The sequence below is a fragment of the Myxine glutinosa genome, chromosome 1 (genome assembly GCF_964187855.1).
Source record: "Myxine glutinosa chromosome 1, kmMyxGlut1.1, whole genome shotgun sequence".
Lineage (NCBI taxonomy): Eukaryota > Metazoa > Chordata > Myxini > Myxiniformes > Myxinidae > Myxine > Myxine glutinosa.
In genome coordinates this window covers 212,111,800-212,126,546 of record NC_136261.1, presented here as the reverse complement: position 1 = coordinate 212,126,546, position 14,747 = coordinate 212,111,800, and the positions used below count along the sequence as shown (strand labels likewise).

Genomic DNA, 14,747 nt, shown 5'->3' with positions numbered 1-14,747 from the left:
AATTTTTTCGTGTTTCAGGAGATAACCAGAGATCGCAGTGGCAACCCAGAGACCCAGAGATGAAGCCCAGAAATACAAGTGAACAGGTGGACAGACCAGGCAACGACAGAAACCGGTGTTTCAATTGTGGAGAAATGGGGCATTGGAAAAGAAGATGTCCGTATGTCAATAAAACACGATTTCGCAAGGGAAAACCAAGATTAAGGGTACCAGTGTTTACCGGTACCTCAAATATCGATTAGGCCTTCATTGCTGCAGATTCCGAATGATGACTGGCCTCAACAGATTAAATCAGTAGACCAATATGAATAACTGTTGACGCTTCTTGTGTCTGAAAAGTTTTCGGAGCAAGGATGATTTTTACTTTTTGGCTTGTTAGCAAATTAATAATTAATTGATCAACTGCCAAAACTGAATATTTTTTGGAACATGACTTAAAAGATCCAGAATTAGAGGTCATTCTGGAAGCTTCATATTTGTAAATTATAAATGTGGTTTTAGGGAGCATTTTGGGCAAAACAAATTTTTTTATAAAAATGTGGAACATTGCTTTGCAAATTTTGGACGCCAAATGACAAGCGTCACATGATCATAAGGTGGGAATTTTGGACTATTCGTTTGCATGATTGATAGGTCAGTGGTCGACTGACATGTAAATGGATGTATTGTCAAATTTGGATACATTATTGTAGGAACCAAAGGGTAATTTCAATGAGACGTTATAGGGGTTTCTGAAAATAAACTTTTTGTCTATTTGTGTGATTAGCGTTAAAACATTAAGGGACAAATTTTACGGAATAAAAAATAAAATTGACACCCATCTTGATCTGTAAATAATGGTTCCAACGTAAACACATATACATAATGCTTGGGTTTGTGTATGTTTGAGTGTCAATGTTTTTGTTTTTTGTGTGTCAATCTTACAAGGTCGTTGAAACCGACAATGTACTTGTCTGGAGATAGATGGTTTCATGTGGATGGGATCAAATATCCAGAAAATTCGTAAAATAAAATAGAAATATAATTTGATTATGAAAATTATCTCTTTTGTTAAGGGCGATGGAATATGACGATTTGATGTGCTGGGTTATGAGCAGCCATTAATTAATACTAAAATTGTGTGTAATTTTGGGATTCCATTTTTGATAGAATTTATATTGGAATAAAAGCTATTTATGGATATGAGCTTCATAAAAATATGATGAGGGAGTACAAAATTAGCCAAATTTGGAAGAGGTCTTATACTGACTTCCCAGAGTACTCTGCTCATGGATTTTGACATATATAAACTGGACTGTTATCAGCATATAAATTGGGCTGTATGTATAGATATGTCTTAGGCATAGATGATATGGGCAGAAAGTAAAGAAAATTTTGCTGCATTGAACTATTGTAAGTTTTAAAACGGAATGCATTGTGCATCTTAAAACCAAGGGGCAGACATGAACGCGCTGTTACGTTATTTAACCTCGGAACGTGATGTTACGTGTACCTGCAACATATTTTGTTAATCTGGCACACCTATATTGGCATACAGGTGTTAGTAGTATTCACTAGGTGCATAAAATGGATGAGCAACAGTTAAGGGGGCGTAAAACCACTTATTTGGATATTTTCTACAAAACATAGGGGTTTCCATAAGTGGTAGCTGTACACATGGGATTTATCAAATTAAGTTATGGACTCTAAACAAAGTTACTGGTAAACAGAAAGGGAATGAATGGTAAATAAATTCTTCAATGCTGGGTAAATTAAATGAGATATTACAAAGACTTATAAGAACTATTGTTCTTCCTTATAGCAATAGAAAGAAAAATTAGATCTGTTTATAAAATGAATTTGTTGACCCTTTGAAGTTAATTCTTTGAATTGATTGTTTCACTTGTATTTTGAGTTCACATTGGAAATAGTTTGGTAGAGCTTTGGTTAAAACCTTTGGTTGTGGTATTTTGGAACGAATTGACAGACCATAGGTTGTTGCTAAGAATAGACACAAATATGGACCCCGGGAGATAGGAGGATCAGGATAAGGCAAATAATCAGATTTATGTTACATATTAAGGGATTTTTCTTTATTCACCTTTTCGGAAGCTTGTTAGTTTGGTATATAATGTTGAATGTCATTGACATAATTATGTTATAGGTATGAACATATACAAGGGGTAGCTTACATGTTTTACAGATGGATACAGGTGGGACAAAGGGAAAGACCTTGTCAAGACAAGGCGACAAATCAGGGGAAAACAAAGACTTCTACTTCGGATACTCCTTGAAAATGGTGATATTCATCCTAGGAATGAGTTCTCTAGTAGTGGGGACTCTGTGTTGCATGCATTACTTCGGGGTAATGAGAGAACAAAACGCAACATTGGTGGCCGACATACAGATATATGATTATGCGGTACGACATAAACAAAGGAGAAGTTTGATGGAAGATAGGGACACACCTTTAGAACCCGATGGATTACACGGGATTAATACTTTTTTACATTTAGCCCACACAAGGGCTGATATAGCAAATTAAAGTAATTGTTGGATATGCACACAAATGCCACATTCTAGTGAGAACGGAGTACCATTGGAGGCAGTTCCTTTTGGTTGGGATGAATTATGTAGTCGCTTCCCAAAGAGGTTGGTAGCAACAATACCTTATTTACCAATGGCGATGATGCTAGGGAATGTTGGTTGGGAAAAAGGGGGCTATCAATGTGAGGAATTTGCAGACAGTTATAGGCCTAAATATGACAATGAAGTTATGCCCCCTCCGTACCTATTCAACAACAAATGAAAGGGCTCCTATGTTTCGTCCGACATCGAACCAAAGAGAATAATAGGTTTATGGGAAACTCCACCTGCCACCATTAAAGTTACGAGTTGGGCTATATAAGATTGCTTGTCCCAGTAAGGGACACTAGCTTAAAGATGATATCTTTGTATTGGGAAGGAACTTGGATGACAGATACTACATGGACCTATAATAATACATATTTTATATGTGGACACAAGGCGTATCTCCCACTGACATGGTTAGGATCGTGCTTTCTTGGTTTTGTACTTCCACACATGCGCTTGTTAACAGAGTCACCAATGCGCATCCTACATGCTAGGCAGAAAAGAACTGTTAGTATGGGAGAATGGGTTGGAATGGTAGTATTTCCATTTTATGGAACCTGGAAGGCAGGCCATGAGCTACGGCAAATGGCATTGGCTATAGAAATATTGGCAAATAAAACAGCTAGTGGATTGACGAACCTTACAAGTGAGCTGGCAGCAACAAGAACCATGGCCTTACAAAATTGTATGGCATTAGATATGCTGTTAGCGGAAAAAGGAGGTACATGCGCAGTGATTGGTACAGATTGTTGTACATATATACCTGATAATTTGGGAGACGTTTATAACATAGCCGACACAATAAGACAGGAGGGAGCAAGATATCACGATTATTATATGAAAGGGGGTGCCTTTGCATGGTTGGAAAACACATTCGGAGGAGTGGCAGCTAAGATACTCCAATACTTGTTTGTTGGATTAGTTGTTATATTGGCAATAGTTTTAGTGATGGCTTGCTTGAAAACCTTAGTAACGGTGGGTTTGAATAAGATAACAAATAACACTATGATAGTGCATGAAGCACCACATGCAGAAATAAATGAAGCAACAAATGAGGAAATACATGTGGAAACACAAGAGGAAGACTTTTATGGCAACATAAATGTTGAGATTAAAAGATTGAATCAAGTGATGTTGCAAATGAGTACAGTAGAGCTAAGATAAGGACATAACAAACCATTGTGAATTGTGTCCGTTTTACGAGTTAGTGAACTCATATCACCATAAGTTACACTATTAAAAGAAAAAGTGGGGAGGACTATGCTAATAATACATTATGCATAGTTTGCTGTTTGCAAGATTTGTTGGGAATTAGATATTCCTGTTTGTGATTTTACTTATATACACTCAACTAATAATGCATTTATTTATTTGAGTAGTGTTAAAATAACTGCATGAGTTTACTTTTTGAATTATATGAACCTGAAAGCAATTGTGGATGTTATTCTTAGTTTAGTAGTATAAAACACATACCGGATTTGAATATTATTCGTGTGAAGCTGTTATAAGATATACATGATTAGTTAAAATATAGTGATTTCATGTTACAATGTATCCCATCTGATTTAATTGGTGTGGCGAGCAGATATAAATGTGGCTGAGTAAAGGAAAGACCAGGTCCCATTTCAAATGGAGTGATAACGACAACTGGAAAGAAGTTCGAAAAAGAAAATTGGTGGCTAAAAATGAAGTTAATCTTGGCATACACCCTCCTTCTCAAAGAATGATGAAGACATTCTCCTTTGTAACTTGGAGATGGATGCTTACCTTCACCAAGGGAGACTTATGTGGCCATTGGCCTGGATCACACTGCAACATATGAAAGAAGGGCGATCACCTACTTTGTTCACCTACATTCATTACGTCAGCAATTGCAGGACGACGACATTTTACCTGAAACTTCTACGGGATGCGGTGACGTGTGTTAGTACTTCACCAACTTCCGGGGAGCCAGCATGAAGCTACAAACGAACGGCTGTGCCTTTTCTTCACAACAGCTGTGCACGATTCTGCTGGGTGCTCCTGGTATGGACCATGGACAACTTGAGTACCATGGTCCCAACATCATCATTGCGGATGCATCCGGCATCCCTGTTCCACATCTTGCTGGCCAATCAACATCACATCAACACTTGCTCCATACTCATGATGAGTGAGGAGGCAAGTCAACGACAATTGGATGAAGGCCTTGTTCAAATCTACTATGGCTCACAGCAAGAGTGGCAAGAATGTTACATGCAAAGCAGGGTCAGTTTGTGACTCTGCCCAGCTATCATGACAGCAGAGAATCCTATGCAAAATAGTGTAGGTGCCATGAAGATATCAGAAGAAAATGTTTCATACTTGAATTTCAAACACAAGTGATCACCCCCTTATTTTCAATAAAAAAGTCAACATTTGTGTCAAAGAAAACGTATTGCCAAATGTTGCAGATGTTTTATTATTTTAATGGTGAACTGAAATGATTGTGTTTTGGTAAAGGTGAAGTGTTGTATGCTTTATGCAAATGAAGTGAATTGCATTATCAATATGAAAAGAGAAATGTTTTGTGATCATATTCTTTCAGAATGACGGTGTATGCCTTATGAACGGGAAAATTGGATTACCAAATTTATGGGTCGAATATTAAATAGGTTGATGTTTAGATTAAGGATTAATATAAACAAAAAGAAAAAAATGAGGAATTGTGGAGGCATATAATTATTTATATTCTCCTGCCTTCTAAAATGTGGTTTTCTGTGAGGCTCTGTGAAATGTAAACCTGGAGTCGAGGAACATTCCTGTATAATGATAAAAGGTGTTTTTACCATTTGAGATAGCAAATGTCAAGGAAAGGGCTTGGAACTCTGAAAGATGGAAACCAGAGGTCTCGCTGTTTGGGGCCGAACGGCCCTGTGTGGAATTTGGAATTCTATGCCCGAATAAGGTGATTTGAGCAACAAAGGGGCTCGGCAAAGAGGGAACATTTATTAGATAAAAGGAACTTTGAAGAGCTGCGCTGGCCAAGAGGGAAAGAGAAGATCCACGGATGAGAAGATTGTGCCATGCCACGACCGGCTGAACAGAGAGGCTTCGTTAACAGTTCAGGTCTTTCTTAGTAAAGTGATTATCTTAAGTCAGTACATTCTGCCCTTCCCCTTAAAGTTTAATAAACCTATTAAACCGAACAGAAGTGGTCTTACTTTCATCATATAAGAATTAGGAACGCTTCCACAGTGGCGTCGTTGAGGCGGCGGTAATCGCCGCATGGTCGCCATCCGCCACCCGGTTTGGGCACGATGTGCAGGGGCGAGGCCCACGCGCTATTCAAGCGTCGCAGAATGCCCAATCGTTCCAGCGCATCGAATTCCGCCTTCGCCACGGCGAGTTTAGCCGGGTCGAGGCGGCGAGCCCTGGCGTAGACCAGTGGACCTGTGGTCGGGATGTGGTGTTTGACGCCGTGCTTGACGGCGACGGCCGAAAACGTCGGCTGCGTGAGGGCGGGAAACTCGGCGAGTCAGCGGGTGAACTCGTCCACGGCCGGGAGCGCGCAGGCTAGCTTGGTCGGAGCGGAGCCGCTCAATGAGCGAGCGAGCGAGCTGAAGGTCTCCGCGTTGATGAGCCGACGCCGTTTGACGTCGACCAAAAGCTCATGCGCACAAAGAAAATCTGCACCCAGCAAGGCCATGGGCACGTTCGCCGTGATGAAGTCCCACCTGAAGCGCTGGCCCCCGAAGCAGGATGCGACGCTGCGCGAACCGAAGGTGCGGTTGGAGGAACCGTTTGCAGCGACCAAGGCGGGGCCGCATAGGGCGGCCTGTTTGTCCTGCACCGAGGCGGGTATCACGCTCAGCTGAGCGCCGGTGTCACACAAAAAACACCGCCCGGACTCCGTGTCCATGATAAACAGAAGGCTGCCTGAATGGCCGACGCTCATGGCAGGCAGTGAGCGCCGGCCTGGTCGTTTCCCGACCCGCTGAAAGTGCACGGTGGGCGGCACGTCGTTGTTGAGGCGGCGGTCGCTTTGGTGGAGGTGCAGCCTTCTGCTCGAACCTGGCGTGGTAATAGCACATGGTCCGCTTTGGTGGAGGCTCCGGTGGTCGCGTCGGGTTCGGCCGACGGGGCGTCGCGGCGGCCGCTGCCGTCAGTGGCGCGGATTCGGCCGGTGGAGGCGCTGGTCGTGGCGCGGGCATTGCCTCGGTTGGCCCAGGGTCCCAGGCGGCCGCTCCGACATGTCGCCTGGCCGAGAAAAATTTATCGGCCTCCTTGGCCAGGGCGCGAGGGTCCGTGATGGGCGAATTAGCCAAAGCTAACCGTACCTGCCCGGGTAGCCGCTGGAGGAACAGCTCGCGGAAGAGGAAGTCCAGGCTGTGGTCACCGAGAAGAGCAAGCATGTGGTCCATGCTTTCGGATGGACGGGCCTCGCCCAGCTCCGGGAGGTGTAGTAGTTGTCGTACGCGTTCGGTCTCCATGAGTCCAAACGCACCGAGGAGTAGGCCTTTGAGCGCGCCGTATTTGTTGGCGTTCGGCGGGTTCTGTAGGAAGCTCAGGACCCGGGCCGCCGTGGACGCGTTGAGCGCGGAAACCACATGATGGTAGCGCGTCGTGTCCTCAGTAATTTTCCGCAGGGCGAAGAGAGAAGCCGCTTGAGCAAACGAAACGGCCGCGTGCGACTCCCAGAAGCCCGGGAGCTTCAAAGCTACAGCTGACTCCATCGCCGTGTTCTTAGAAAGGGGTCACCAATTGTGGGAGCTGTGCTCGCACAATAAAGCCAGACAAAATGGACGACACAGGAACGAAGTTTCACCAAGCTATTTATTTAGCTCAAAACCAAAGAACTCAAAAGCCCACTAAATCCGCCCCTCGAATGGGCGGCAATTTATATCGTAAACTGAACACACAAAAGCTACGCCTCTCAGGCGGGGCGTGGTATGCAAAATAGGTACGTCACGCCTCCCGACGGGGCGTGGTATGCAAGGCAAGTGTTCGCGCGAGAAGGGCAAGTCTGGACACGCCCAGGCGAGTCCGGACACGTGACCACTCGCCGGTTGCGTCATCGGCCGGTGCACGGTAATTGTGTCATGCTTCCGGTAACCCCTACAGCTGCATTAAGATCTTCGGATCCTGAGTTTGAGCCCCTGTTGTGCTCTTAAATAACACCAGGTGGGTTGATTCAGCCTGTCATCCTTATGAGGTCAGCAAAATGAGTACCAGTTTACTGGTATGGGGGTGGGGGGCACTGCATCAGGGGTACAGCCACACTCCCAGCAACGATGCAACTAGCAACCACAGGCTGCATATGAAATAAATAATTCGTTAACCTACATTGTGTTTTTTTTCTTCATTACAATCACAACAAACGAGTATTTCCTGAGGAATAAATGTGCTTCATTGCTGATCAAATTAACTGTTATCATTGTAATTATCATCATTATTTTCATTTTAGTCATCGTTGTGATTATAATATATCATGATTGGCGAGATATGCAACACAACACCATGTGTATATAATTTATTTTATCAACTTGACAAGGCAACAACACAAAACCTTACTACACATTGCTTTTCCAAACAAAGCACTAATAAACCTCTTCAATTGACGACTACCAGCGAAGAACCCGGCTTTTCCGACGGGTCAATTGCCCCATTATTGGTGTATTTTAGTATTATTTGTAATACCCTCTCCCACCAGGAGCAGCACTGTACCATAAACATTGACATAGACTCATAGAGGGAATTGGAGTCTTGCCCTTCATTCCCTAGCTATGAATTTTTCTTTCATCACAAATAAAACCTTCCCTTGCATAACCCGAGTACGACCAACAGTTTTCAACTCATTCTGTCCAGCGGTTCAAGAGTGCGTAGAAGTCGAACAACCACAAAACACACAAACAAACGAATTATATTTTGATTTATGAATAGCCAATGACATACGAAGAATACATTTTCAATAATAAGAAAAATATATCCTTCAGTGTCATAATATTTATTTTTCTATGTGCAGTCTTTTCATTAATGTGCATGTTGATGCAGTTTGTACCAATGTGCGCTTCTCAGCTTCTCGGTAAAGAAATGGCACTATCCTAATGAATAAAGTTTATAATCATTTTGTTGATTCAAACGTTAATAATTTTGTTTTTGTTCAGCCGATTACAATTCCAACAAAAAGCGCGTTTTATGACTTCGATCGAGCCCAAGCTGCCCCACTTTGATCGAACCCCTGTTTGATTGGTTGATCAGATATTTAAAGTATCACATTGATCTATAAGGTTTTAAAAATCCAATATGGCTGCCAGACTACGTGACCTATGAAATTGTATTTTTCAAAATATATTCCCCAAGTGTAGTCGATCGTACATATTAAGTTTCACATCCTCTGCTTGAGTGGTTTGAGAGAAGTGGGTTTTTTAAGGTTTTACCTTCAATTATGCCCTTACAAAGAATAATGTACAGTACTGTGTGTTTTCTAATGCATACTTTTTGGTTATATGATAATTTAAATATTTTTAAAGAATCTTTTTCTGAAGGTGTTTTTTTTTTTTAAAGGTCAATATTTCCCCCTGAGAATGATGCAATTTGTGGGACTTTTGCCATTTTAATGCGCTCAATAGGTTCGGCAACCCTTAAAACACCAATACTCCATATGATACACCTTTTGTTGTGTTTCTGTCAATGTATTATTGATAAAATGTAAAATTTGACCTGTCAACCCTTTTGACTTTGAAAATGACCATTGCGGTGACATTCATCCAGAGATGGCATCCACCAACATCATGTTCAGCATCCATTTTCAATTACTTTAGCATGGTTATTTATTATTTACAGAGAACTGGTGTCCTTTGCAAAAAAAAGAAAAAGAGCAATCGGAGATTGCAAACCCTCGCCAGGATGTATTTTCAGTGGTTTTTAAGGCTTTTGTGTTAAAACAAATATGGCGGCCGAACCACGTGACTGATGACGTCATCATTATTTTTTTCTAAAGTAAATTATTCCTACATTATGCTCAAGAAATTTCATCTTGATCGGATGAAGTTTTGTACTTGTCGAATTATGACGTCATAATGGAGGCACCTATGACATCATTAACATATTTTATTCCCCATGGAGAGTTCTTTACAATAAGCCTTGTCTCAATTTTTTTCTATTCAGCGCTTTCTTAGATATAGAGGTGCAATTTCTTTTTCGGGTTTTCCAAGATGGCGGCCGAACCACATGACCTATGACGTCATAATTATCATTAAAAAATTATACAGATGGAGTTGCACCTATGGTGCAAATTTCCTGTCAATCGGACCAACGGTTGCAGAGAAAATCATATTTCTTCTGTGCGGACACAGACAAACGGACTCAAATGCAATCGACGAGACAAATGAAATGACGGTTTGTAGAATGCAGGTATTTTCGTTTGTTTTTTAACACCTATTTTCGAATTTATTTTCTCAGAGACCATATTTCTCATTTGCCAGCAGTGGCTGCTACCTACTCCAGCCAAATACCAAGCCCTCATGCTGTTTGACAGGTTACGTCATACACATCCTTTAATTAATTTACAATACTTTAATGTTGTACTCATGGACAAGTCCTTAATACAAAAAGTGTTCGTAAGTGTGGGATGAGCGTTGGATTTGTTGGATCTTTCTATTAAAATACTTGGAGGTCGAGCTGGGGGAATTCTGATATGTCAAGTTGTGAGAGCTCTTTAAAATATAGCACAAGCCGGCATCTCATTGGTGCAAACACTGTGACGTCACCGATCATTTTCCAATTCTAACCCATCTCATTGCGACCCCACCCCAATTTTATTAAATCTTGTAAATCCGATTGTTCACTGAAATTATCAGTAGCATTGTATAACTCAGACGAATTCTTCTTCCTTCGTGCTGTGTTGTCTTGGACGCTAGATTTATGTTGCATTTGACACTCGTACACTGTGAAAGCAATGGAGACCTTTCCAAGCTGTTCTACAAAAGAGTTCACAACGACTTATTGGTGTGGATGGTGTCGTGCATTCAAATCGCAAGCAAGCAGGCGGCACATTATAAGGCAATTGATATTTTTCCTTGATCCTCTATAACTCCCTTGGCGTTGCAAACCGAGGGTAGTCATTACATGTTTCCTTCCTCTGCAAATGCAGATTGTCACTTTATCAGCAGCTGAACGGTTCCTGAAGAAAGCAGGTCATCCACGCAACCCGAAACAGCTTTTGGAGTCTGAGCTCAGCGTACTCAAAATGGTCGACTTCAAGATTGGCGTCAACAACCCACTCGTCTACCTCGAGGTGCTGCTTGAAGTGTTAGGTAGGCTCCAACTGCAGACGACACTTGTTACTTCCACGAGCTATTATGTCTGGCAGATCTTTCTGAACAAACTCATTAATTGCATGAGCTTGGGCCAACGTGTTGCTATTCACAGGAAACAATGATGACAAAATCCGTGTGGACAAACTTCATGCTTCGAGCGTAAAAGTCCTGGACTTCATTTACTTGTTGCGCGAAACCAAATGCAAAACCACACCGACGATCGCCGGAGAAGAGACTTCCGACAAACGGTAAAGGTTTCAGAGGGTGATCGCTTTACCTTTCAGGAAGCTCCATTTCAGCCTTCCAGTCTGAACCCACAATTGCATTATTTCATGTGGGAAGGACTGCTGACTTTGAATGACATGTCAAACTCAGATTGTGTATGTTCACCTCCATATGACTAGTTGTGGATTCTATCCACTGAGCTCAATGTTATGAAATGCTCATTTGCTTAAGATGTTGAAAGCTATTGAAGTGCCTTATTTACTCCTCAAACACCACCACATTAAAACACCAGTATATATACACGGTGCCATAAAGTCCGTGTGCAACTTTGAACTTTTATAACTTTTGATGTACACATGATGGAAACAAACTATAATTGGTGCATGAAAGCATATTTCATAAACTTTTAATCCAATACAGTTCATTTTTTTTATGTTTCAACATAACGACCATCTGCCACGATACATTTTTCAATCTACAAGAGTTCACAACGACAAAAGAGTTCAGAAAACCAAGGCTTTCAGAATCATTGGAATCTTCCGCGATGAAGCTGATTCTGAGGGCCTTACCCTCGCTCACGACAGGCAGGTTGGTGGTCTTTCTGTCTTCTACCGACTCCTCTCTGGCCTTGCTCCCCCAGCCCTGTCTGTGCTCTGTCCCCCAAATATTCCTGCAGGACGCACAAGATCTACCAGCAACCATTTTCTGGTAAAACTGCCAAAATCAAGACTCTCTGCTCACCTTCACTCTTTCATTCCTCTTTTTTCCTGCCTCTGGAACAATCTTCCACACTCTCTTCAATCCCACTCTTCCCTCCAGGTCTTCAAAACAGCTGTTCACCACCATGTCTTAGGCCGAAAAAAATATATTGCTGGTCTCTGGTCAGACCAAAGTTCCAGAATTGATGCGGCGATGCGGTTTTTTTTTTTCTTTTTTTGAAAAGCATGGATTGCACATATAAAGGTGTTGTTTTTGTGTCCTCATGCTTTGCCATCCTCTTCATCTGCCGTGGCGCCGTCTAGAGAGAAATTAAAGACAGCCAATGGGACAGGTCGGCCTTTTTGTAAATAATGAACACAAGCTTAAGTTATTTTAAAATGTATTTATTCTGAAAATCATTAAGTTCTTCAAGCATATTATAGACTGCCATTTCGTTCTCGAGATCGCCTCGCCGTACCGTCAAACATTCCAATGCGTCGATCGCGTCAACAATGCGCATGCGCTAGTGGTCTAACAGGCCGATGGTCTCCCACGATCTCTTCTCCCAGTCCACCAGATTATCAGACACTTACAACTTCATGACAAACGAGATAGGATCCAGGCCTAACTAACGAGACCACCCGCAGCTCTCTAGGCCTTCTGGTTGCTTCACACAAACCCGACAAAGAACGTCTTCGTTTCAATAAATGACAATATCCAGCCGATTGGATTCATGACGGCACGGCACACAAAACTACTCATATCTTTGGAACGGCTGGTTGGATTTGCACAAACTAAACTTAGTTTTGTCGGGGAGAACCATGTGCGAACGTTGATATCAATGGCGACCCTCACATACCCGTATTTCCCGAGATAGCGCGCCGTCCCGGGAACAAGAGGCGCACGCTGTTGTCGGTACCGTTGGAAATTTGAAGAAAAAAAAAATTGTTGACACGCAGGGTCAAAATCGATGTGCGCACTGACCAGAGACCGGAAATATATTTTTCTCGGCCTTATCTTTCCCCATTCAAAACCTTGATCTTTTCTACCTCCGTTAATCCACTCCAAATCCACCTCTTTCAAATTACGTTTTCTTTCCTGAAAGTCGTTGCAGTGTCCATCTTGTTTATCCCACGTACCCCGCCCCAGCCCTTTCCTTTCTACAGATCTTCCGATGTCCCTATTCTCCACTGTTGTTGTGCTTCTCTCTTTCTCTCCCCTTCTTGTCTCCCGCTCCCTTCATTATGTTTCACGTGTGTTTATGTTTATGCTTTTGTGTTTTATGTGTTAAGCAGGAGCCTCGACGTTGTATACAAAAAAAAAAGTCCGATTTTTCTGATTCTCCAAAAACATTTTCTCATTGCTGCTGAGTGATGTCATGAGTTGCATTTGTGAGTTCCTTCAAATAATGGGGTTATGATGAATAAATGGTAGTTTTTACATGGCCCCATAAAAACAAGTCCAGAGCTCAGGGTGAGAAACGCCCTCCTCTTCATTTTGTGCACTTTAATTTTGATTTAGCAACCCTCTGGTTCTCCCCCACCTCCAACAGTTCATACATCATACAATAGATCCAGCCCCCCAAGGCGATTCAATTTGACGAAAACTTGTAATGTTGTGGTGTTCGTAAGGAGAATTGAATCTTAAAGTATTCCATCATTCAGCTAAATACTTACTTCTATTTCTTCTGCATTTACATGTGAGTTGTGTGTGTGTATGTATGCGTATATGCTTTGTGCCTATCCTTAATATGTTTCAACCTCCTTACCTAAGCATAGTGGCTTCCTTTTAATTGGTGAAATTTTCTGCTACAACTCCCTATAATATTGAAATGTTTTGTTGTGTAGATTCACATTCCAAATGTTTGTTTTGTTCTATGAATCAAGTAAACTCGAAACTCCTGCTCTCTCTGAGAACTCCTTGGGAGAAGAGGTGGGGCAAATTCATTGTGGGCCCATAGCTAGTAATACCCCTTCCTTCCGACAGGGGTCAATACACCGTGTGCACTCTACCATTTGCACAGGCGAAAAAACACAAGTCATCAACCCATCCTCATTGTGGGTGGGAAGGGGAATTCATTTTTTTGTCCATGACTTTACCATGGTTGGCCCCAGAACATGTGCAAAATTTGGTGGAGGTCGACAAAGCCGTTTGAGTCTATAAACAGTACCCAGCACCTTAAATTCCCATATAGACTTCTTGTAGAACCACCCCTTGTCTGTATAAACGTGCTCTTTGCTCAAGTCAAGTAGCAGCTCATTTCCATCACATATTTGACTCCGCCATCTCCTGGACTGTAATATTTTCCATGTTCCCTCATGCTGTGCATTTCTAATTTCCACACATTACCCTCGATGAGCCTTGATGCTTGTATTCAAAGTGCATTATCATTCACGCTAACGAATATGCATTCTTGCCTTTTCTTCAGACATTTTTTGACATTAAGGAAGCAGTTTATGCTTTTGGCAACAGCAGCAATATCTTCCGCTGCCCACGTGGCACACCCCGAAGAATGCAGCAATGTAAAACAACAAAGCAAAATGGGCACAGTCACAAACACACAAAAATGGATACAATAAAGAATTGCTCCTTTGCTCCCTGTTATTCTGATGTTCCATGAGGCACTAACTGTACAAAAAGCTCAAACTGCACCTTCCATTCTTAGGTCATCCGCCAACTTAGCCGAATCACATGTATCGAAGAGGAGGTGATTTTGAATTTCACCAAGATCATCACCAAGCACGTGCTTTCTGCAGGAGACGGTGCCAGTTTCTAGAGTTAAACCTGCATTATAACAAGGAGCCATCAACATTACTTGTGCAAAAAAAAAAAAAAGGTATCATATTGACCCCACCGCACCTTATACCCTGTACATTCTCACCTTTGTTTATTCCAATGTTTTCCCACCACCTTTCTCAATCCAAATTTCTA

At 42.1% G+C, this 14,747-nt stretch overlaps 1 protein-coding gene across 1 annotated transcript in view; it reads left to right on the top strand.

The window, feature by feature from the left end:
• CNTD1 (cyclin N-terminal domain containing 1) overlaps window positions 1-14,517 on the top strand; it is a 67,701-nt gene extending 53,184 nt beyond the window's left edge. Inside the window, exons 5-9 of the mRNA XM_068128029.2 lie at window positions 10,036-10,111; window positions 10,494-10,635; window positions 10,727-10,889; window positions 11,005-11,140; window positions 14,245-14,517. Coding sequence (XP_067984130.2) covers window positions 10,036-10,111; window positions 10,494-10,635; window positions 10,727-10,889; window positions 11,005-11,140; window positions 14,245-14,395 — 668 coding nt within the window. The 3' untranslated portion in view covers window positions 14,396-14,517. The remainder of the gene's footprint in view (window positions 1-10,035; window positions 10,112-10,493; window positions 10,636-10,726; window positions 10,890-11,004; window positions 11,141-14,244) is intronic.
• The last annotated feature ends 230 nt before the right edge of the window (window positions 14,518-14,747 follow it).